General features: G+C 35.0%; 2 protein-coding genes across 2 annotated transcripts; one reads left to right on the forward strand and one right to left on the reverse strand.

Moving 5' to 3' along the window:
• The first annotated feature begins 636 nt into the window (after nucleotides 1–636).
• LOC120420068 (mitochondrial thiamine pyrophosphate carrier-like) lies at nucleotides 637–13,044 on the forward strand. The gene is made up of 3 exons (XM_039582991.2): nucleotides 637–791; nucleotides 913–2,493; nucleotides 12,007–13,044. Exon 2 carries the CDS (start codon nucleotides 1,556–1,558, stop codon nucleotides 2,486–2,488), a length of 933 nt encoding a protein of 310 aa, XP_039438925.1. The 5' UTR covers nucleotides 637–791; nucleotides 913–1,555; the 3' UTR covers nucleotides 2,489–2,493; nucleotides 12,007–13,044.
• LOC120420089 (calcium and integrin-binding protein 1-like) lies at nucleotides 12,822–26,430 on the reverse strand. The gene is made up of 3 exons (XM_039583021.2): nucleotides 26,239–26,430; nucleotides 13,345–13,605; nucleotides 12,822–13,281 (listed from the first exon to the last, which is right to left on the reverse strand). Exons 1-3 carry the CDS (start codon nucleotides 26,428–26,430, stop codon nucleotides 13,171–13,173), a joined length of 564 nt encoding a protein of 187 aa, XP_039438955.1. The 3' UTR covers nucleotides 12,822–13,170.
• Between the last annotated feature and the right edge of the window lie 119 nt (nucleotides 26,431–26,549).

Below are 26,549 nucleotides of genomic sequence, written 5' to 3' on the forward strand. Positions count from 1 at the left end.
GAATAATCATGATCCGCCATCTTGGATTATACCTAAATATTAGTAATGTTGGTTCCCTCACTTTTCTAGAAAATACCTAAAATTAAGGTGTTTTGGTTCTACAATTATACCTAAAATATAGGAATTCTCGTACTAAAACGCTATTAGTAATTTTATTACTAATAGCCGATTAGTAATAAAATACCTTATTGCAGTCAGGTTCGATTATACCTAAAAATTAGGAATTTATACCTAATGTCCGTTTTGCGTGTAAAGTGATTAAAATGTGTATACACTCAAACCCCGATGGTTTGACACCAACTGTTGTCAAACGAACAAGGTTACTTTTTAGTTTGACACCCCTTTTACACGGAGTTCAGACACACTACCAAACGTTTGTTTTGGTAGTGTGCGTGAGCGCCGTGTAAAAAGTGACAGTTCGTCACTTTTTAGTTTGACTTTGACCAACCAACGGGGTACAAACTAAAAAAGTGTCAAACGAAAAAGTGACCAACCACCGGGGGTTGAGTGTATTTCCCCTCCTTCTCAACCCGACTTCCTTCGACAAAACAGTTGAAAATTTGATCGACTTTGTCGACCCCTTCGTAAACTTCGCCAACCCGTCAAATTTTCTATCGGGAACGTTTTGACGTTTTGCTTCGCGCGAGTCGCGAGAAGCCGGCATCGCGATCAAAACAGATCAAAACAAACCATGCGCAGTTTGGAGGAACCATCTTTTACATCCGCAGACCGTGGCCAGAAGTAAACAAGGAAACGTTGATTTTTACGTAATTCTCGTGCGGGGGCGAAAGGTAAAATTGTTTTTCTTACAATCACTGGTAGCTTGAACTTTAAAGACTGCAAAAAGTGTGTTTGTGCGATGATTGGCGTCGATTTTTAACTTTCCACCATGCTTTCCCTTTCATTTTGCAGGTGTTTTGTTTGCGGTTCGTCATCGATGACCTAATCACAACACAACATCTGGAAGAGGCAGCCGTGAGCGGGAGGAGGAGGAGGCATGCTGCAGCGCGGTTGTCCGCTTTTTTGGGACGCTGCCAACAACAGCTGCTGTAATGCACCTCGGGCCATCAACATCGGTGTGTCGATCGATAACAACAAACAATAACAAACTTACGAGAGCTCGAGGGATGACGACAGTCGGAGGAGGGGTGCTGGTGGTGGACTTGTTGTAATCCTGGCGCACAAGAAGATTGCAATTAAGTGTACAGGGGAAGAGGAGAATGATGCGATTTTTGGGAAAGTAAGAGTAACAGAAGCGAAGAGATAACAGATTCAACGCAAACATATCAGCACGCGAGCGAAGAAAGAACCGCCGCGGCAACAGTCACGCTGGTTGGCATTGGCACGAAATAATAATCAGTAGCAGCATTAGGTCACGGCGCGCAGTGTTCTTTCTGCTAACCTCAAACGAAAGAGAGGCGAGCGCCCCCGAAAAAAAAGCAGCCAGAGGTTGTGATATAACACCTTTTGCACACATCGGTTCGAAGTGGTTGAAAACGGAATCTCGTCGGAAATCGGTTAATCGGCAGCGGCTGGGACCGGTTCTGCACTCGAAATGGACCGCGACAAGGATGACAAGTCTTCAAACACCGGAATCGCGGGTGGATTCGCGGCCTGCGTGACCCGTTTCATCTGCCAGCCGTTGGATGTGCTAAAAATTCGCTTTCAATTGCAAGTGGAACCGCTTAGTGAGGATCACATGACGTCCAAGTACCGCACGATTGTGCAATCGACCCGGCTAGTGTATCAGGAGGAAGGTCTACGCGCTTTCTGGAAGGGCCACAATCCGGCCCAGGTGCTCTCAATTATCTACGGCGTCTCGCAGTTTAGCTCCTACGAACACTGTAACGCTCTGCTGCGAAGATTTGCGACCTTCGAGGAACACCACAACGTGCGAAACTTCATGTGCGGTGCCCTGAGCGGAACCGTGGCCACTGTGATTACGCTGCCGCTGGATGTCGTTCGGACACGGCTCATCTCTCAAGACAGAAACCGCGGGTACAAAAACTCCGTTCAAGGTCTCCGAATGATCTACATGCAGGAAGGAATTCGCGGAATGTACCGAGGGTTGAGTCCCAGTGTGCTGCAAATAGCCCCGCTTACGGGTGGTCAATTCATGTTCTACAACATTTTCGGAAGTCTCTTCCGGAAGTACTTCAAAAGTGAAGCCACCGTCAAGGGAGAACCACTGCCCGCGATAGAGCTGCTCATCTGCGGCGGCCTAGCCGGAATCTGCACCAAACTGATGGTCTATCCGCTGGATTTAGCCAAGAAGCGAATGCAGATCCAGGGCTTCGCCAAGAGCCGACAAACGTTCGGGCGGCACTTTGTGTGCGGCAGCATGGCCAATTGTATGTACAACATCGTCAAGCAGGAGGGATTCGTGGGCCTGTACAAGGGACTGCATCCGGCGTTACTGAAGGCGTGCTTCATGTCGGCGTTCTACTTTGCGATCTACGACGAAATGGTGTGGATCCTGAACCACTGATAAAGGTAAGCGAATGTGTGTGTCTAATTGTCGAAAATTTGTTTGACAAACAGCTTCAGGCAAAACTACTTAACTAATGCTAACATTCCATGAGCCGTCTCACCTAAGGTGTCTGATAAGGTCCAGAGCTTGTGATGATACACTACCTTCCTTTTACTAAGCAATCGAATTCAGAAGGGAAACGAACACAAGTTGTGTTGGTGCGAGCAGGGATTTAAATCTACCGCTTACGAGGCGAAAGCCTTACCGCTAGACTACGTTGCTCGGTCAATCTACTGGCTAGCCAACACAAAAATAATTTCGACAAGACCAATGAATCCCTTTAAAATGTCACTGCAACGAAAGGACGATGTTTTTATTTATTTTTATTTTTTGCTAGTGTTTTTGCTTCCTTGAAAATTTACTTTGCTGGAGAAAAAACGGCAAAATTCCATAGAAAAATAAAAAAAATACATAACAACCTAAAAAAAGCAAGCAAAATTTTAACCATTTAAAAAATGAAAGATAAAAAAAATTAAGAAGCTGCTTTTTTCTTATGTCATCTAGTATCCTTGGAAACGATCTTGATTTTCAATAAATGTGAATCGAAGATTTTTTTTAACTTTATTTTTTTTTAAGATTAAAATTGACGAAAATAGCCATTTTTATGCATGTTTCTTATGTGAAATTGTATCAGGAACACGAATATGATAAAATTATCACCAGAAAATGGGATCTACGGGGTCTCCCGAGCAAAAATTTACAACCGAAAAATTTACTAAAAGTAAAAGTGTCTATTTAATATGTTGAACTGCCTTCCTCAAAGCGTTCTCAGTCTCAAATGGTAGTCCCAGATGTCCCTTATAAGCTGCAGGTCAAACCGAGTTGATATCTGGATGGAACACTTTTTTATTTCAGTTTAAAAATTATGCTATTTACTCCCTTTAGAATTGACCAATTGGGATGCTTCTACCTGCATTTTGTTGCATTTTTTAAGCCCTTTCAGATGCACTTTGAATTTTGAAATTAAATTGAATTTTGCCAAAGTTATAGAATTTTTAAGATTTTTGACGTTTTTGAACCTTCAAATTTTGTGTCCCGATTTGCCCCACTTCCCGTTGACCTTGAGTGCTCATATTTTGGCCAGATGCTAGTTTTATATGTACAAACAACCCCTGAAAATTTCAGGCAGATTGGTGAGGTTCAAACAACGTCCCATACAAAGGGGTATGCCCTGTTCGTGGACTCGCTCTTAAAGCATTTTCGACAGAAATTTACTTACTATTCTGAAAGCGTACTTCATTTGAATACAACGGACAGGAAATATCAAACAAATTTTATTTTGTTTCAAGGAAACTGAAGCTATTCAGTTTTTAGTTCAGTGTGTTGTGTTGTTTTTCTTGAATGGCCAAGTAGAACTTTATTTAATTGATCTAATAAATGTTAAATGTAAAAAAATAACATTATGCTTGTAATTATCTCGCATATTTATGCAAAAAAAAGTAAAAACCGAGGTAGAAACTAACAAAAAACATAATTTGAGAAAAAATATGTATTTATTTCATACGACCTTTTCAAAAACTATACGTAAACAATATTGACAGCGCCTCTGGTGGGGACTTCAGGAAACTGCATGCGTGTCAGAACCCTGCAACAACCTAAGATATGTGAAAATCATTGGCATTTTGTTTTCTATTTAAATTAAAAATTTCAAAAACTCATTGAAAACAAGTATATTAACCCCTTCCCGCCCAGAGCAAAATCGATTTTTTTACGTTTTTCACCATTACTCGTAACTGGATCGACTGAATTGGATGAAATTTTAACGGTTGTAAGTTAACATTCTATATAAACTAATGCAGATTGAACCAGGTTGAAAAAATCGTTGGTTGCAGAGAAATTTAGTTTTGAAGACAAAAATTGCTGGTGCTCTGGAGTAACCATGGGCGTTAGAGGGTTAAAATTAATCAGGTATTTAAAAAAAATTAAATACAAATATGCATGTAAAAAATAATCAAGCATTTTTAAACATTTTTTATTATTTGACAAGTCAATTTGGACTTAAGGGTCAAAAGTTACAACCAGTTTAAGGATATTATTTATTTCCTGTTAAATTATATACATAGTTTTTCTTAAAAAAAATCATTTCTGGAGTTTTTTTTGAAAAAGTCCTATAAACCAAATTTTCAATTTTTGCTTTTTGGGTGTTTTTAGAACCGCCTTGAGTCAGGGGTAATCAAAAACACCCAAAAAGCAAAAAATGAAAATTTGGTTTATAGGACCATTTCAAAAAAAAAAAAACTCCAGATTTCTTGTCTTTGGAAGGAGCGAAGACGCGTGGTCGTTTTTTTTCGTGTTTTCTTTTGTTTGATTTAAAATCGCGTCTTGTATGCATTCTATATTCGATAAAATCGCTACATATTTCTTTAAAATGAGAGAGAATTAAATCGCATATTGACACCGGGCGCGTTTAATTCAAGTGGTTTACATAGTTTTATGCTCTTTTGGTCAGTTCAAGCTTTCCACAGCCGGCTGTCTAGGCTTGAACTGTTTAATTAAATTTTAAAACTAAACAGCCCTTAACCCTCTCCCGCCCATGGTTACTCCAGAGCACCAAAACTTTGAACTCAAATATCTCAGAACTGACACAACTTTTCATGGTGCTTTAAGTTGCAGGTGTTCATGTAGAATGTATACTAACATCCCCTCAAATTTCATCAAATTTGGTTAAGCACAAGCAAAGTTACAGTGTGAAATGTAAACAAAAATGGGCCAATTTTAGGGAAATAAATAAGACCTGTTTTCGAAAGCCCGTAAAAATTACCAAACACAAAAATTTATAAAAACAGAAAATGTTTTGCTATCATTTGAACCTTGGACAAGAAATTCTGTGAATAACATTGTGAGTTTGGACCGGTTTTAAGTGTTTTTCAACCTTTTTCATTTGGTGCACCAGAGCACCACCTAGGCATATGAGCAACTAAATATTCAGGAGAACTTTTTTCTAAATTACAGAAAAAGCTTATTTTTATCAAAACAAAAGTTTATAAACGTTTTGACTATTCATAAACAAGACAAAACATTGTTATTAGACCGATAGTTTTATTATTTTCCTCATTTTTTATGAAAATGGTTGTTTGTGGGTTTTGAATGAGCCAATCTAAGAAACCGGAAAATGCAGAGATTTAAGAATTTGTAGTTAATACTTCAGAAATATATTCTTACAGCAAAGAATAAGTAGTTTTTAACACATTTCGAAGCGTTTTCAAACAAATGAACCAATAGATTTGAAGAAAACGAGATTTTGTGGTTTCAAAAAAAGTTGCTCATCTTCCTGATGGTGCTCTGGTGCACCACTTCAAATTCTACTTTTTTGCCCCAATTCGATGTTTGTGGGTCAAAGTAAAGTATTTCCTGCATTATTGTACCAAAATTTAGCCATTTACTATTTTTACGATTGGCAAACAGCTCTGGGCGTTAGAGGGTTAAACACACCATTCCAATGGTCGCAACGCTTGCTTAGAGCGTATCCTAGGCCTTTTACCTTCCCAAAAATCGGCCAACTCCAAGCGAAACTAACTTGGGGACACCGTGGAGATTTTCCCTTGTCCCCTTAAAAAAGTGGAGCATCAACACTTCCCGTCTTCCAAATCCCTTTCCTTGTCCCTGGTGCGCGGTGGAGATGGGAGCGGCCGGCAATGGACGGCTGTCATGGTGTTGAGAATCTGGTTCAGGTGGAGTTGGTTCTTTTCCCAGATAGCAATTCCTAGGCAACTTGGGCTTAGACAATCATCACTTAACATGGCGATATCCAGTCTGCAATCCGCTAAAATCACCGTCTCCTAGCGAAGCGAAAAGTTACAGCCAGTTTAAGGTAAAAAAGATGCAAATTTAAAACTCAAATATCACGAAAAGACGCTAGCCAAATTTGAAGCGCCAGGTTGCATTTGAAAAAGGAGATCCAGCACTAAAAACGCTGAAAAAATCTCAGGGGTGTTTGAGTGATAATTTTTCATGAAAACCTAAAATATGGCCAAGAATCGATTTTTGGTCACTTTAGACCCTAACGAAATTCGAAAATTGTCCAAATATATGTTTTTCCATGTAATTTTGCCCGCTAAATCTGAATCTGCCCTTAGAATTGAGCTACAGTGATTACGAGATAACATTTTGGTGTCTTCGACAAAGTTACTTGGATTGGCAAGCCCAATCTAGAAGACAAAAAAAAAATCCCAAAAATATTCCTGAAAAGTTCACTTTCACTCTAATTGTGAACCACCCTAATTTTCAACCAAACCAAAAGTTGCCTCTTTTCATTTACAACAACTCTTCTCAAGACACCAACGCTCCTAAACTACCGTCATCAGGGGTGAAATTGGGTCTGGGGGTGAGATTGGGTCATACAAAAATGCAGAAATTTTTTATTACCCAATCTCACCCCCCAGTCCCAATGTCACCCCTGATGACGGTACACAATTTTTCGGGAAATCTATTTTCCACTTAATTTTGCGATCTGGACCACTGTGCATAGGGATTTTGATTGAAAAAAAAACAAATTTATACGTGCTGTTTCATAGGACACCTCGAGCCAAACATTTCATTAGGGCACAAAACCAAAAACCGCGATTCGAGAAAATCGCTTGCAAAAAGTGGACAACTTGTTTCAATTCCTATTCAAAAAAGAAGCTTGACTGATGGTATTTTTACTGATGATACGATAAAACACATCGTTATCCTAAAAAAAATGCTTCTTAATTTTTGTTGATTTTCGCAATTAAACCCATAATTTAAAAAAAATCGTTATTGGGCCCCAGCGATGGAATAATCATCATCAAAAGAAAATCTTTGGATGTTCATCCAGAGAAAAAATCCAAGTGTAACGTCACACGTCGAAAAATGACCTGTAACATTTTGTAGATGGGAAATGTGTATAAACAAAGTGAAATAAATGACTTTAAGTGGTGCTGACAAGGAAATTAAAAAAAATCATCAGCAAGCGATTTTCTTTTGCGTGATTTGCCTCCTCTCTCTTTCGCAGGTGAAGAAAAGTCGCAAGCGAAATTGATTTTTTCGCGATTATTCCATCCCTGTTGGGCCCTTTTAACTTTACAACTGTTGTTCATAATGGGCCCTTTCTAAATGCAATTTCGAAGAGAGCTGAAAGGGCACTAAAGCGCTGTCACCGGATTGTTGTTTTGAATGATGTTTACGGGCCCTTTTGTTTAGTTAGAAATAATGAGTAATTCAGTAGAAATTTTGATTATTGGTGAAGTTTTGTGATTGAATAGTGTAGATAAGGTATGTGAAACATAATTTTTTTTTTCAAAAGTGTACTGAACAGCAGCCGCGGGACCGTTTTAAATATTGTTTTTTGACGAAGTTTTTCCCTGCAGCAATCCTTGGGTAAAAGTAAAAAAAACTTTTTTTTGAAGTGAATTAGTGTTAAGAATGTATGAAAAGTTCACTTTATAACACAAAAAGTTCCTCAAGTACGAGAACCTAACGGAAAATAAAAGGGCACATTTGAACTTTTTTTTTTGGTTTGCAGTGAACATGGTTATGTGCCTTTTTGTGTTTTTGATTTTTTCAATAGGAAATTGTTTGTTATCAATCTGATTCCTGGAGGACATATAGGGAGTGTACTAATGAATGTAAGGGTCCATTTTCATAACTCCTGAATTCTTGTTTCTTGCTGTTGAATTCTTGTCAAACCGGTTCCGAACCGGTGCAATGTTGCATGCAATTTTATGGCAAAGCAGCCAAATTGGGTTGCGTTCGCGCAAAATGAATGAGTGAACGTGGCCCTTCTGTCAAAATCAGATGGTAAAAAATGAAAACTGTACGACTGATGTTTGCGGAACCATTCAATCTCAGTTAAAATTGTTTTTGCAGGAATATGAAACGATTGGGAACCCCCAACTCATTTTTGCCAGCGAGTAAAGGTAAGAACAAGATTGTCCGTCAGACCTGGACGCAAACGCAAAATTTTGCGCCTGTCATCATACCCTGCCAGTCATCGACCATTGAGCAAAGCAACCCCTGTAGATTGTTCGACTGACAGTTGTTGGAAAAATCGAACTGGCACAGCGTTCTGCGTTCACCACTGCGTCGAACGGACAATCTTGTTCTAAGCTTAAAAATTGAAAGAAAAGGCAGATTTGCACCATGTCGGATTGCGGTATCGATCAGTTTCGGTCAATTAGTTCACTTCGATTCTTTTGCAGGACAAAATTCGGTGGCCTTCCGTCGGCCCAGGGATGCCACATTTGAAGATTTTCGAGCACAGGCTCAATGCTCAAACGTATTGTTTCGCCATGTTATTCGATAATTTTTAATTAAATGAATTACTCACGAAAAAGATAACAATGTTTTGCTTCTTTTGCCAAAAACAGATTTGTAAAATATTATTTTGCCAACAAGTTAAACTCATTTGCGTTTTTGTGATGTGCCCTTAAATCTTCAAAATCTGGCATGCCTGCGTCGGCCTGGAAGTAAATGTGAACCCCGGTCTAAACTAGAGGGTTAGGTCGTTAGCTTAGTCCAGTTGAAAAAGTCGTCTCCCTGGGTCCTGTTTCGGTAGAGTCGCTGGTCGTCAGTTCGAACTCTGGGGGGATGGAAGCTTAGGTGTAAACAGAGGTTTGGATTGCCTCACCCTTCAAGCCTTTCGAGTAGGAATCCCGCCAAGGAAATGTTGCAGGACGATTTGATTTAGATTTTTGAAGATAATCGACTTCTTCTAAATTTTCACAACTTGATGCAAATATGCGATATAAAAAAATCAAAAATAAATTGCGGTACTTTACATAGAAAATTCACTCAAACTCATATTTCAGTATTTTGCCCTCTGATTTTTTTAACCGATTCTGAAAGGGGGAAGGGGGGCTGCGGGGCGAGGCTCATGCAAAAACTTTGATAAATATTTGTAACAGCCTAAGCATTAGGAATATCCCAGCTTTGGACACCAAAAGACAAGTGGACGACACTTTTGCGACTAACACATCTCATCAAGTCCCATCCTCCAGCAAAGTGGGAGAAAGTACTGCCGGAACTGTTTCATCCGTCGTTCGGGAAGAATCAATTGCCGATTTACAAAAAATAGAACCTTGTACCAATCCAACGGTTGCACTGGCCTTTTTGAGGAACCGACGATCACGAGATTACGAGAACTAGTCCAGTGAGAAGAAACTTGAATTGTACGGAATTGGCTTGACTTGAGAAATAAAATCATTCAAATCATGATCAAAACCGCCGGATCCTTCTCCGCCACGGCTAACCGCTAGTTATCCCGTCACGTGGCTCTTCTGGAACCGATAGTAGACGACCCGTAGCAACACGATCCGTACCAAGATGCGAGCAGAACCTGCCTTTGTTGCTTTACCCGGCTGGCGAAGCGATTCCACTCCGGCGACCTGTATCAAACGTTTTATCATGGATTTTGGTCTGGTCTAGGCGAGGGATAGGACACAGCACCTTCCTGGTATCAAACAGCCGTAAAAAATCGCAGAATAACGAAAATGTACACAAACATCTGTCAAATCAGGTTATAGCACGAATTTTTGTTAGCTATAAATTCATTCTTGCTCGACATGAATTGAATTCTTGTTCGACAAGAATTGAATTGTTGCTCGACATCAATTCAATTGTTGTCGCGCTCACCTTGAATTTTTAACATCAGTTTTTTTAAATAATTCAATAAGAATTGATGAAAAATTGATGTCAGTCACTTTTATTCATGTAAGCAAACACATTTCTGCATTATTTCGTAGTTAAAACTTTGAAAATGATTGAAAAATAATTCTTGTAAAATTTGAACCGGTTACATGAATTCAAGGACAATAATTCAGGAGTTATGAAAATCCACCCTAATAGTGGAATAATCCCGAATGTTTACGTTTTGTGCCCTAATGAAATGTTTGGCTCGAACTTGAAGCAGACATCCGAATTAGAAATCCTTATTTTTAAAATATTTTAGCTGTAAAAAATACTAGTTAAAAAAAGATTTTTTTCGAAAATCACTAAACAATAAAATTGTACCTGCAGGCCAAGGATTGATACCTAAGAGCATGCAATGGCACTGACCTTGTTGCGTGCTCTTCGGTTGACGTCCACGTAAGGAACATCCTGGAAGGAGCGTAACTAACTACATCCGTAGTTCTGTTAGATCATCCAAATTATCTTGATCAGAACAGTATAGCTCTGGTTCCTTGCGAGTGTCCTATTTTCTTACCTCCACGTTGGCTTGGTTTTCATGATGACCTAGCTGGTGGCCTGTGGAAACGGATCGTAAACTTTTGACCACCGCGGGTCAGAGTCGAGACGGCTAAAAGAAAGGGGCGCAACAATGTGGGAAAGGGAAGTAATTTGTGATTGTAGACGGTATTGTTTTGATTCGCAGTATGTTGAGTCAACTGCTGTGGATGTACCTGAAACATCGCACAACGGGGTTTCTCTTCTCATCATTCTCAGCTACCACCTATCTCCTATTTTTATTTTGCTCTTCTGATTCCCAATTCTTCACTGATTCTTTTATTTAATATCCAACATTTGATTTTAATTTTACTAACATTTGATTCTCTTATCTCTCAAAGATTTTCCACTCTTTTCTATCAATTGATACTGCTGTAACAAACTTTGTTTTGTTTTTTTTTTCCTTAAAAATATACTTGTACTAGTAATATCAAGTCTATTTATCATTCGCCTAATCTTTTTTGATTTTATTGCGAATTTATTTATTTGAATAATTCTTTATCTTTCCTATAAATTATCATTACTTTAATCTAAGCTTGTTTTGTATCTCTTTTTATTAACTATTGTCTAATTTTACATCTAATACATCTAGCTTCTCATTTTTATTCTTCAAAATACGCTCATCATTCTCTTACTATTGATACTTGATTTTTATAAAATAAATTCTCTTGTACTGTCTATTGTTTTCAATCTTCACCCTTTTTTTCAAACAAGCGAGGTTTGAGCCCTTACTCAATTTATGGAATGGTTAAAGGATTAACACAAATATTACTGTTGTATTTTTGGTAAACTTTTATAACATGCTTAGGACCAAAAATTGTAACAAAACACCGCGACAAAAGAAATAGCAACAGATAAACAGACTCAACAATAGGGAAGATTTCAGGAGAAAACAAAACACAGTAAATAACAATTAGTTTTTGAATTCAAACTAAAAATAAAACAGTTTTTGCTTTAATGAAAGTTGATAGGCACACTATAAATGGTTAGGCGCTTATACTTACATCAAACCCTACGTAATGTACCACCCCCGGCCGAGTTAAAATGCGTAACCGGAAAAGAAGGTGTGCATGCCTGGCACGAACACTCAAAGCGTGTTCTAGCGTGCTGCTCGTACTGACTCAGAGCAAGGGTGAGATGTAGGTGTAAGGGCAGTGCATGTTCGTCGGGAACCTAGTGCATAAGATCGGTCAAGGCCCGTTCTTACACTGAAAATTGCGAAAATTGCGAATTGCGAATAAAATTGTACCTACCTAGGCGTTTCTCAAATATTTTTTTGTTTCTCCTTCCAGACTTCCCCGGACCATCCCCGGGGAAGGGGCACGTCGTCCCGTTTCCAGCGCTCAGTACCTTTCGCACACCGGACGGAAGGCGGCCTGTCTGTTTCCGGGTTTTCGTTGAAGAACAGTGAACACATTCTATTCCTATCGTTTTACTCGGCCGGTACGATGGTGCCGCTCACCCGCCCGCGCGCTTCCTGTTCTGTCGTGTCTAGCTTACAACCAAAAATAATAATTAAATTACGATTAAAGTTTAAGCCTAGCGGGGAGAGCTTCAGAAGCAGAGCCGGTAATTGAAACTATTTGCAAAAACATGCGCGGGGTCAATTGAAGATTATATGCACACACTCTACTCTCTTTACGTGTTTAGTTAGTTAGGAGGTTTTAGGCTAGTGCTAGCTTTTGTTTTTTAGTGAGACTGATGCGCAGGTAGCTCACACGACACACACACACACGATTAGCTGTTAGCGTTTAACAAACTAGGCACAAGTGAAAGTTCGAATGACGAGTATTGATTGTGTTGTATGTGTTTTATCCTATTAACAGAAGAGAAAGAAGAAGAAGAAGTGTAGTTAGTGATTTATCGAAACCTTGAACGAAGCTCTCAGTGATTATGACTAAATATTTATTTGTACTTAAATGAACGCAACGTATCGACTTTATCTCAAGCGAAAGCTGTTTCGTTTTCTCCTTCTCTCCGATATTATTGTTTTATCCGATTCTCATTGCAAAACTGCGAGAAGATGAAGTTTCTAACACTACCGACTACCGAATTTATGGGCGCTGGACACGTTGTGATTGGGTTGTACTTGAAGAAAAGTGAAAAGTGATCATCAAGTGTATATTTTTCGTGAAACACAAATGCAAAACAAACCGTATTACTAATCCACCAGACTTCCATTAAGGCGATAAGTAGAGCGAAAATGTTGTAATTTTACGATAAACACCTACAAATAATCAGCTCAACAACACGTGACACGTAAACTAAACGTATTTGAACAGTACAGGCTTACCGAACAGTAAACTTACCAGTGGATCTGTGTTTAAAAACTATTGTATATTGACAATAAAAGTTTAAGAAATGGATAAACACATCGAACATATTACACTTCTAGAATGGTTAGAAAGAATTCCCTAGTTTTTTAGATTAAATTATCAATGAAACAACGTTAAAAGCTACGGTCGAAAAGAGAAAGAGTGATAAAATTCCGGCACCTTGGCGATCGCGTGAATGAAGTCAAATTCGCCCAAACTGCCGTTTTTCTGCAGGTCCATTTCTTCTAGAATCTACAACAATAACACAAATTTTAACAACTCGCAAAACACCTTCAAACCCAGCTAGCCACTTACCACCTCGGCGATGCAGGTCTTCTCGTCGCGGTGCAGGCCGGGATCGGTTCCGACGAGACGGTCACACAGCGCCACGATGTCGTCGGCGCTGATCTGGCGGTCGTTGTCCACGTCAAACACCCGGAAGGCCCAGGCGGCCTTCACCCGGTGCGGGCACCGGTCGGACATGACGCTGAACAGATCGAGCACGTCCTCGAAGGAGCAGCGCGTGTCGCCGCCGGAGGAAAATACCTCGAAGATGCGGTCCCGGAACGGGTTGAACTGAATGAAGTAATAACAGGTGAGTTGGACGACTATATTCAAGTTTCAAACTTCTTAAAGTCTTAAAGCTATGAAATGATTTATTCCAAAATAAAATCACCTATTTCGTCAAACCCTCCAAACAATATTTGTTCAGATTAATATTTTTGCCTAAAAAAATCGAAGAATATTTAGGCCCAAAATACTAAATAAAAGACGTTTTCCTCTCCATAAAACGGATAGCTTGATGAGTTAATACTAAAACTGCTAGCTGGGCGGCGTGCCCTCCGATAAACGATGATAAAAGAAGGACTTATCACTGTTAGCAAGAAATAAAAGGCTCCGGAAAGCAGGATGCAAAGCAACCGCGAGGTTCCGCTACTCGCAACGGAATCCAAACAACGATACAAAAGAAATGGAAGAAACAATGGAAACGCAAAAACGAGTCTGGGCGTCCCAGTGGCCAGCGCACTAATGATGGCATTATTCAATTAGTGTATCCAAACCAACCCGTGCACACAAACAGCGACACAAAAGGAATTAAAATTAACACGGAAAAATAGGACTGTGCGTCCCCACAGGCACCGCACTAATTATATTCATTTAATTTTGGCAAATAATTAGAAAAAATAAAAAAAATGAGGTAATAAAAAATAAAAGGCGACATGAACTTTGAAAAATATTTGCAACGGCCTGATTGTTGAAAAAAAAAAATCAAAATTTCATATAAAAAAATTACCTTATCTTTTTTATGTAAAATTGTATTTGCAATCGAAAAGTATTCTACAGATTTTTTGATAAAGGACTTCGGTTTCAAAATATAGCCACCGACAGTTTAATTTTAGCGAAATATTTGCAGTTTTTTAATTTTTAAAAATAGTGACCGTGAGTGACCATTTCTAAAAATATTTTTTTATTTGAAAAGTTCAGAAAATTTGCGATAAAATTGTCTAAGAGACATTGCAGATTAGACCTCTAGTTGCTGAGATACAGTGGCATAAAGAAAAAGAAACATGCAGGGTTGTTACGGACGGCGCGGATCGCGCGGATCTGGCGCGGATTTGCTGACTAATTTTGCTCAGGCGCGGATCTCGCGCGGATGGCAATTTTGATAAATAAATTAATTGAGAGAGATAGAATTACTTTCAAGTTATTAAGAAAAATATTATCAGGAATTACGATAATTTGTTTTTTTCCTTTGAGTGCAAGAATTTCATAATTTTTATTAATTGAATTTTCTTCTGAAAATGTTTGTTCGTAATTTCTTAGTACGAAACGTCGAAAAATGCAGGGTTGTTACGGACGGCGCGGATCGCGCGGATGGCGCGGATGGCGCGTATCGCGCGGATCTGGCGCGGATTTGCTGGCTTATTTTGCTCAGGCGCGGATTTCGCGCGGATAGCAATTTTGATAAACAAAATAATTGAGAACAATAGAATTTCTTTCAAATTATAAAGGAAAATATTATTAGGAATTACATAAATTCAATCTTTTTCGTTGAGTGCGAAAACATCAATTTCTAAGAAATTGTTAATGAAGAAAATTTTCTTCTAAAAATTATTGATTGTTTTTTTTTTATACAAAACTTTGAAATAATCTTCAAGGAGCGATTTTTTTATGTATTGAGATTTGTTATATTAATTTAACATAACATTTCAACTCATTATTTTTAAAACATCTTCTAATAAATAGCAATTTTATTAAAATCAAATTAACAAAATTAAAAAAAATTACAGAATTTTAAAAATTTAAGCTATAAAATTTTTAAGATTTGTTATGTTTTTTCAATATAAAAATTAAAATTTTAAATTTTTGGTTTATTGAAAAAAATAAAAATTCTGTTGCCACTCTGATTCAGGTAAAATTGATTCTACTCCCAATTATCACAACATGACGAAATCCACTTAGAAATCTGATAAAATCTCCGTCTAAAAGCGAAATGTAATGTTAAAATTAAAAAATAAGAAATTTGGAATTCAACAATTTGAAATAAAAAACGAAACATAACTAATTCACAATTTGAAATTATCAAAACTTACAGACTCAAAAAACGTGAAAAAGTACGAATTATTAAATTGAAAAATTACGAAAATATTGCAATTGATTTTTTTGTTAATTTTTATTTTTTTAAGAAAGTTCTTAAGTTATCAAATTTTTAAATTATTTAATTAATTAATTTTATTAAATTAATAAATTATTAAATTAATTAATTATTTTAAAAATAATTTTTTAAATTATTAAATTTTTAAATAAATAAATAATGAAATTATGAAATTATTAAATCATTAAATTATTAAATAATTAAATAATTAAATTATTAAATCATTAAATTATTAAATCATTTAATTATTAAATTATTAAATTATTAAATAATTAAATTATTAAATAATTAAATTATTAAATTATTTAATTAATAAATTATTAAATTATTAAATTATTAAATTATTAAATTATTAAATTATTAAATTATTAAATTATCAAATTATTAAATTATTAAATCATTAAATCATTAAATTATTAAATTATTAAATTATTAAATTATTAAATTATTAAATTATTAAATTATTAAATTATTAAATTATTAAATTATTAAATTATTTTATTATTAAATTATTAAATTATTAAATTATTAAATTATTAAATTATTAAATTATTAAATTATTAAATTATTAAATTATTAAATTATTAAGTTATTAAATTATTAAGTTATTAAATTATTAAATTATTAAATTATTAAATTATTAAATTATTAAATTATTAAATAATTAAATTATTAAATTATTAAATTATTAAATTATTAAATTATTAAATTATTAAATTATTAAATTATTAAATTATTAAATTGTTAAATTATTAAATAATTAAATTATTAAATTGTTAAATTATTAAATTATTAAATTATTGAATTATTTAATAATTTAATTGTTTAATTATTTAATTATTTAATTATTTAATGATTAAATTATTGAATTATTCAATTATTAAATTTTTAAGTTAATAAAAAAATTTTGCCGTTTTTTTAGTTCGGATCATTTTTGGAGTCATATTTTTGTTTAGAAAAATTTAGAGAAGAAAATAATAGAAATTTCGTGTTTCGATTTTCCAGAGTAAAGTTTTGGCGAGAAAGTAGTAAATCCCTAGATTTTATAAATTGGTGATTTATTTTATTTATTTTATTTTATTTATTTATTTTCGAATTTAATTTTTTTTCCTGAATTTGTTTTTAAAGAAACGATATCAGATGTGTTGCAAAAAAATGCTAATATTGTTTCAAAAATGGCAAAAATGGTTCCATTTGGTACAGGTGGGGAGGGTTGTTACGGACGGCGCGGATCGCGCGGATGGCGCGGATGGCGCGTATCGCGCGGATCTGGCGCGGATTTGCTGGCTAATTTTGCTCAGGCGCGGATTTCGCGCGGATAGCAATTTTGATAAACAAAATAATTGAGAACGATAGAATTTCTTTCAAATTACAAAGGAAAATACTATTATGAATTAAATAAATTCAATCTTATTCGTTGAGTGCGAAAACATCAATTTCTAAGAAGTTGTAAATGAAGAAAATTTTCTTCTAAAAATTGATGAGGTGATTGGGCATAATAATTGAATAATGCCATCAAAAGTGCAGTGCTTCTTGGGACGCGCTATTTGTTGTGTTGCTATTTGTGTGCATGGGGTGATTGGTTTTATGTGAGTAGGTTTTATGTGATTAGGTTTTATTTTGCCTTCCTCACCTTACTGAGGAAAGGCTATAAAATCACTCGAAAAATGAACTTCTTAATTTGACCTCGTAGACCCACCTTCACGTATACCTATCGACTCAGAATCAAATTCTGAGCAAATGTCTGTGTGTGTGTGTGTGTGTAGGGATGTGGGTCTGTGCACCAAAAAATATGCACTCGATTATCTCAGCACTGGCTTAACCGATTTGGACCGTTTTGGTCTCATTCGATTCGTCTTGGGGTCCCATAAGTCCCTATTGAAAATTATGAAGTTTAGTAAAGTACTTCAAAAGTTATTCTAAAAAAACGATTTTGGCGTATGTCCGGAAGATTGTAAAAAGGGTGGTTTTTGTAAGAAACCCTGTCATGTTATACATTTTCAGAAAGGTATTAAAAAGACCTTTCCAATGAGCCTAAAACATCAAGGATCTGACAATCCTATCAAAAGTTATTAGCACTTAAGTGTTATTTATACACTTTTTGGAGGCCGGATCTCAGATATTTCAATGACAATGATGTCCGGGTCCATCATGCGACCCATCGTTAGTTAGATAATCGAAAGACCTTTCAAATGAGCCTAAAACATCAAGGATCTGACAATCCTATCAAAAGTTATTGACACTTAAGTGTTATTTATACACTTTTTGGAGGCCGGATCTCAGATATTTCAGTAAAAATGATGTCCGGGTCCATCATGCGACCCATCGTTAGTTAGATAATCGAAAGACCTTTCAAATGAGCCTAAAACATCAAGGATCTGACAACCCTATTAAAAGTTATTGGCACTTAAGTGTTATTTATACACTTTTTGGAGGCCGGATCTCAGATATTTCAGTAAAAATGATGTCCGGGTCTATCATGCGACCCATCGTTAGTTAGATAATCAAATGAGCCTAAAACATCAAGGATCTGACAATCCTATCAAAAGTTATTGGCACTTAAGTGTTATTTATACACTTTTTGGAGGCCGGATCTCAGATATTTCAGTAAAAATGATGTCCGGGTCTATCATGCGACCCATCGTTAGTTAGATAATCGAAAGACCTTTCAAATGAGCCTAAAACATCAAGGATCTGACAACCCTATTAAAAGTTATTGGCACTTAAGTGTTATTTATACACTTTTTAGAGGTTTGATTTCAGATATTGTGATAAAAATATTGTCTGAATCTTCCATGCGAACTATCGTTGGATAGGTATTTTTTATCAGACCTTGCCGATGAGCCAGAAATATTGATGGTCTGCGAACCATATCAAAAGAAATGAGTAATAAAGTTGATTTGTTAAACATGTTAAGGGGGAATGTTGCTATTTTTACTGAATGTATTGACTTTATGAATATGAGGAAGGCACCAACCACCTAAAGGTGGATTAAGTAACGTTTTTTTATGTTATTTTCATTCTCTCCATTTCCTCAGTTTGATTTGCGATGCCTTTCCGTCGGGTCGTGTTTTTTTTTTCGCGTTCGTCGTCGGTGTGTTTTTTGTTTTTTTTTTTCGCGTGCGTGTATGTGTGTAAAAGTGCGGCTGGTTCTGGTTGTCATCGATGACAATTGAGCCAGTCTTATTTGCGATGCCTTTCGGTCGGGTCGCAGGGTTTTTTCGCGTTCGTCGTCGGTGTGCAATAACAACAAAACCTTATCATACCATTTCAGCTCGATAAACATCGTAACTCGTCGTTCGCTTCGTTAATCAGTACCCTACTAAACATGAATCATGTAAAACTCGTAAAAACATCTCAATTAAAAAGTCAGACTGTTAAATTCTTCATCATTTAATTACAAATAATTTTGGTTCTATCTTTCCACAGCCGGCTGTCTAAGATAAATCCATTTCAATTAAAAGTTAACAGCCGATAAACGGGAAATGACTCATCCGCAGCATCCGACTGCTTGCCTTGAGATTAAAACATAATACCTTTCAACAAACACTATGATTTTGGGTCGCATCATCATCTTCTATGGTGAATCCTGACCAAACACCCTATCCTACTAACAAATTTTCAGGTTCCTGGCGCTTGTGGGGTGTAAGCACAGAGTAAATCAGCTGCCCTAGTAGCAACCTGCGCTAACTAACATTCCCGTCCCTTAAAATCGAGATCTACAAACTGACATGGCGGGCGCCGTTGGTGGCCAATGACTGTTACCTATTCGCAACTGATCTAGCTTTAGCAATCATGGTGTTTTATCTTTTCAGCGCATTCATACATGCTGTTGATAAGGGAAACACCACTAGATCGTCGAAGCATATAATCAGTAGTGCTGAAAGGATATTACGGTTCTGTTCAGCAACGGAGGGGCAACCATGGGTGATCTCTCATGCTCATGCTCTCATGCTCATGCTCAAAATTTTCTTCTAAAAATTATTGATTTTTTTTTTCTTAATACGAAACTTTGAAATAATCTTCATGGAGCGATTTTGTTAATGTATTGAGATTTGTTATATAAATTTAACATAACATTACAATTCATTATTTTTAAAACATCTGCTTAACAATTCAAATAAATACCAATTTTATTAAAATCAAAATAACAAAATTCGAAAAAATACAAAATTTAAAAAATTGAAGCTTTGAAACTTTTTAGATTTTCTATGTTTTTTCAACATAAAAATTTAAATTTTTGGTTTATTGAAAAAAAAATCTGTTGCTACTCTGATTCAGGTAGAATTGATTCTACTCCCAATAATTACAACATGACGAAATCCACTTAGAAATCTGCTAAAATCTCCGTCTAAAAGCGAAATGTAATGTTAAATTAAAAAAAAAAGAAATCTGGAGTTCAACAATTTGAAATTTCAGAATTTACATATTCAAATTATAAAAAAAAAATAGAATTCATTATTTGAAATTGTCAAAACTTACAGACTCAAAAAACGTGAAAAAGTACGAATTATTAAATTGAAAAACTACAAAAATATTACAATTGATTTTTTTTGTTAATTTTTAATTTTTCAATAATGTTCTTATCTGGGTGCTGAATAGACAAAATGCGTAACGTGATTTTTGAATGCTCCCCACTGCTCCAGCTGCGAAACAGCTGTAAACGTAAACAAAGTAGAATGCTGTGTTCAAGCTCAAGCGTGACTTATTTTTTGTAGCTAAAGTGATTTGTTTTCAAACATTGTGGGTCTGTTGGAGCTAAACTTATCGTTGAAAAATGAAATGTTCCGCGCGTTTTTATTCTTACACTAAACGATGGACGGCCAAAGGAGGCCTTTTTCGTTTTCCACGTGACGAAGAATTGCGTCGGAAGTGGGTGGAGTTTTGTGTATCTGAGGAGCCACCGAATGGAAGTTCGAGGCTGTGTAGTGCTCACACCGTCTGGAAAAACAAGGAACAAGTTTTGTACAAGAACATAAGACCCAAACGAATCCAAAAACAATGTCTATTCTATTATGCCCATCTCGATTTCAACCCTCTTCTTAACATTTCTAGAGTTTTTTTTTATAAAGCTTATAACAATAGTTTATTGGACCTTTTTTTTTTAAAAAAAACTCTAGATTTGTTAATTTCGAATCATTCCTCAAAAGCTTGACGCCACCGATTTTTTATTTCGGACAAAAAAAGATCGATTACAATACTTGCTACTTTTCCCTAGCTTTTGGCGAACAGTAAATTGGTTCCACTTTGACAGTTCAAAATCGAGGCCGCTTTGCGGACAACTATTCCGCACCCAGGTTCTTATGATATCAAATTATTAAATTTTTAAATTATTAAATTATTAAATTTTTAAATTATTAAATTATTAAATTATTAAATTATTAAATTATTAAATTATTAAATTATTAAATTATTAAATTATTAAATTATTAAATTATTAAATTATTAAATTATTAAATTATTAAATTATTAAATTATTAAATTATTAAATTATTAAATTATTAAATTATTAAATTATTAAATTATTAAATTATTAAATTATTAAATTATTAAATTATTAAATTATTAAATTATTAAATTATTAAATTATTAAATTATTAAATTATTAAATTATTAAATTATTAAATTATTAAATTATTAAATTATTAAATTATTAAATGATTAAATTATTAAATTATTAAATTATTAAAGTTTCATCCATTATGTTACTCTCTTCTATGTTTTTCGCTATTTTTTTATATGACGCGGATTTCGCGCGGATTGGGTTAAGGGGTCGGCGCGGATCTGGCGCGGATTTTTTCTCGACTTTTCCGTAACAACCCTGGGTATGAATCCACAACTGATCAACGGTACTGATCCAAATGCCTTCTGTATTATTCTTTTTTCGTTTAAAATTTCATTCATTATGTTACTCTCTTCTATGTTTGTCGCGATTTTTTTTTTATATGGCGCGGATTGGGTTTTGGGGTCGGCGCGGATCTGGCGCGGATTTTTTCTCGACTTTTCCGTAACAACCCTGAAAATGAAGATGAAGATTATGTAGAAATTATGTTTTATATGCTTCTTGTCATTTCTTAAAATCTCCGGCTCTGAATATTTAATTTCTTTTGAGTTTTGAGTAATGATTTTTAACCTTGTTTATTTTTAATTTGATACTGGATTTATTAAATTTTTAATTTTGTAAATCAAATATTACAAACTTTTCCCGAAGATAGACATTACAATGTGTAACAAAACTATTATTGGGGCTTGTTCTGGTGGGCGCCAAATATGAGCTTGATTGGACGTAACCAGTGTTGGTATTATCGCGCTCTCGCGAGAAAATTTTCTCTCTCTCGAGTTCTCGCCGCGAGTCTCGAGCTGCCGAGAGAAACTCACCGTTTGCCCGTGCTCTCCTCCGCTCGCGAACGGGCTTTATCGCGAGCCAGAATTACCCGTTCGCGAGAAGTTGAACGTGTTAGAAACGAACAAAAAACAACACACTGATTGAAGTTACACCTCTATACCATCGCCTGGTTCTTATTCATAAGCCTGATAAACAAATTGCTAGCTTGGGGCGAACGGCTAGCACGAGGCGCTCGCGAGCGCTCGCGGCGAGAGCGAGAACGCGAACGAAAATGCGAGCGCGAGCGAGAAGAGAAAAGTACTACAAGTTCTCTCCCTCGTTCGCGAGCGAGAAATGCTTTCCTTCTTCTCGCTCGAATTCCAACAATGGACGTAACAGAAGCTGGCCTCCACTTTTGAATTTTGGAATGGAATTTAATCGGTAGAAATATTTTTTTTCGAAATTCAAACATTCTTGGCGAAAATAATACGATCAGAACATTCCAAATTCAAAGCTTCAGAAATTCAAAAAATCGAAAAAAATGTTTTAAAGTTTTTATTATAACAAAAAAAAAATCAAAATGCATATTATTTTTTTTTTTGAAATTTCTTAAATCGTAATTTAAAAAATCTGAAATTTCGAAATTAAAAATTTTAGCAATCTGAAATTCAGAATAAAAAAATTTGGGTGATCGAAAATTTGAAGATATAAAAAAATCTAAATCAAAAAGTCAAAATTTAAAAACTAAAAAATATCAAATTCAAAACAATATAGAAAAAAAATCTTAAATTCTTAAATTCTTAAATTCTTAAATTCCTAAATTCTTAAATTCTTAAATGTTTTTATTTTTAAATTCTTAGTTCTTAAATTACTAAATTCTTGAATTCCAAAATTTTTGAAGTCCTATTTTATGTAAGAGATTTTGAAATTATGAGAAGACATTATTATAAATATTGGAAATTAAATTTCTTTCGGAGTGAAATTTTAGCGAGGATTTTGGATTACAAACTGTATAAAAATTCTAAGATTTTGAATATTTAGACTTTCGAAATTTAAAATTTTATGTATGTATGTATGTATGTATGTATGTATGTATTAGTACCCCCGTCTTGGCAGGACTTGGCCATGACCGCAGTATGTTTCAACTGAGACGGTTTGGTTAGTAACCGACTTATATCTTAAGGACCTTAAAAGCTTATCATTCTCTATCCAACCATTTGTTATGGTATGATTAAATAGACAATGACATTCATGTGACTTGGGCCAGGCGATCCACGACTCCCTCATCCAGTCCATAAAATATATGAAGGCCCTGGGATTATTTTTTGAGAGGGGTTAGTATTTTTTTGGGGGGTTGTTAGGCGTTTGAAATATATGTTAATATGGGTTATATAATATAATGAAAACAAATAAAGAGTATATAATGTATAACAAATAATAATACAAGTATCAATATATGCCATAAGAACTTAACAAGTTGTTTCGAAGCATTTATTCATTTTAATCAACATAAATAAATGGAATAGTTCAATTTGGAATGAAAAAAAATCAGATCAAAATAAAAAAAAAATGGAAAAAAGAAAATCAAGGTGCTCGTCAAATAAAATATACCAAAAGCTGAAAGAATTGTAGTGGCTAGGTAACAAAAGCTTCGAAACAGCTTTTAAAGCCTAGAATTGATACAAATGTCCCAATTTTGGAAGCAGGCATTTTATAATGCCATTGAAACTAGGCAGAAGACAATCCTATGAATTGGAAAAGCTTTAAAAACGACATTTCATGCAAATGAATAATTAAATCTTGGAAAACATCTTAACAAAAAAATTACTGATTCCAAAATCGTGACATGACAAAAAATAACTACTGAATTTTATTAAAAAGACTCTCAGATGGTAAATCAAGTGGTCCTGAAAAACAATGGTGCTATAAGTTTTTCAACGCAATTCGAAATATAGAGAGTAATGGTATAGTGATAATATAATAATGATAAATATAATAAATGTTAAATATTAAATAAAAAATATCACAAATATAATAATAATATAAAATGTATAAATATGTCCTCAGATCTTAACAAATGTTTCGAAGTTCAAACCGATCAATGGATTCAAGAAAAAACTAAAATAATTTTATTTCACAGCTAATTCTTGTACTAAATATTAAATAAACTCATATAACTTATTATAACTTGGAACTTGGATAAGAATAATAAATGCAATTATATAAAAAATATTTGATATTGAAAATAATAGTTTTAATAACACAAACACAATGTCAGTGCAAAGAGAATAATATGCAGCGGCTGAAGCCAAACTGTTTGGAATGTAGAGAACAAAATCTTCGTCTTTCAGTTTAGACTTTCGAAATTTAAAATTTTATCATATTATAATTTTAGATTTTGATTGAATTTTGAGGTTATATTTTTGAAGTTAAATTTTTAGGTTTTTAAATATTGTATTTTCTATTTTGAAGATTTTTTTTTTCATGACCCTTGCCTTGACCGTCTCCTGAGGATTTGTTTTAAAATGAATTTATTGCTTTCATTCTTTTGGAGCCTTTAAACATAAAACAAGTTTTTTTAATCAAATACTTTCTGAATTAGTTTTTCTTCATTAAAAAAATAAAATTTCTTAAATGTTGGTCGCGATATTTTTTTTATATGGCGTGGATTTCGCTCGGTTTCGGATTTTAGGTCGGCGCGGATTTGGAGCGGATTTTCTTTCGACTCTCCCGTAACAACCCTGAACATGAAAATTGAAGTTTTCAAAGTCTCACCCTAACAACTCACTATTTTCCGATTTTCATTGTTAAAACATTCGAAAATTTTCCGATATTTTCGAAAAAAATATATTTTTTTATCGAGACCAAGATTTCAAAAGGGCGTAATATTGAATGTTTGGCCATTTTGAAATGTTAGTCTTGATTCAAATATTTTTTAAATATTGTTTTCGAAAAGATCGGAAAATTTTCACAAAGTTTGAGCAAAATCAAAAAATACAAATAAAATCCATTTTCGGTGTTGGTTGAGAATGGCTCTCCTTATCAATAATTAAATTTATTTATGAAATTGATATCCCCGCCTTAACATAATTAACCAACAAATCCGTGCGATATGCGCATCCGTCAATCCTTTTATTGTGGTTTTTGGGCTAAAATTACAATAGGTCAATAGGAACTTGCCTGGGTACCAAAAGTTGCGTCTTTCAATTACGAAAATTGAGGTACCGAAACATGTATAGGTCATCGCTGAAATTTTCAAGTTATTTCGGTTTAGTGAAAAAAGTTGATTTTCACCCGTTTTTGTCATTTTCTCATTTTTGCACGCGGCGCGTCGAAAACCCCAGTTTTTATGTTAAAAAAATCATATCTCCAAAACATGTCAATGGATATTCGCCATTTTTTGATAAGTTACGTAAAATATTACAAGGAATCAGGAAAAACTATTTTCAGACATAGGCTCTTTGGTCCCGAGACTTTGAAATCGGCAAATGAAATTGTTATAGGACCTTTTCAAATATTCAGCTAGTTTTTTTGGACCTCAACATATTTTTTCTTAAAAGCCCAACTAATAACCTTTCTTTTGAATTGTGGCGCTCCAAAATTGGTTTAGCCGTTCCGGAGATATGATTTTTTGAAAAATGTGGTTTTAGCGAAAATCGACGAAAAACGCAATTTTATGGAACACCCTTTTTCGGATAGGACCACATCACCAAACAACAAAAAAAAACGGTTCTAATTATTTGGGCCAAAGAACCCCCACTTCAAATTTGAGGCAAATCGGAGCACTTTTGATTTGGAGACTTCCTGTTTGACGTGGAATGGCTGTATTCGAATGGTGAACGCCTGAAATGTCAAATTCGTACAGTGGTACCAACATTGCGAACAAAGTGTACCATGGCATGACCGCCACACTATTTTTCTAATGTTTGTGCTACTGCGCGATTTTGACATTTCGAACGTTCACCATTCGAACGCCATTTTCGCTTAAAAACCTGGATATACATATTATGGTGGTACAAAGCGTAGAAGTTTGGGTTTTTGATATTAATTTGATTAATTGGAGTTTTTTTAAAACGATTCAATAAACCAAATTTCCAGTTTTTGCTTTTTAGGTGTTTTTGAAACCGCCTTGAGTCAGGAGTATTAAAAACACCCAAAAAGCAAAAAACTTAAAATTTGGTTTATTGGACCTTTTAAAAAAAACTCCAGAACTTAACTCGAAACTCACCTTCAACTGCGGAAACGCCTCCATAATCTTCCTGTTCGGTATCCTCCGGTGCAGATCCTTCCTTATCTCATCCGGCTCGAGCGGCAAAAACTTGTCCATAATCAACAGTATCTCCCACTTGGTCAGGTACGTCAGCTCGGCGTAATCCTCCAGCTGTTCCGCCGACAGCAGACTGCTCTCTTTGGCGCCCATCACCACACGACTTCCCGTTTAGCTTTGATTCTAATGTTCTGGCCACTGCATCACGCGACCGCCACAAATTGTCGAAAAATAATAAACACAATTGATTAACGACGATGAAAAATCAATTA

The sequence above is a fragment of the Culex pipiens genome, chromosome 3 (genome assembly GCF_016801865.2).
Source record: "Culex pipiens pallens isolate TS chromosome 3, TS_CPP_V2, whole genome shotgun sequence".
NCBI classification, from domain to species: Eukaryota; Metazoa; Arthropoda; class Insecta; order Diptera; family Culicidae; genus Culex; species Culex pipiens.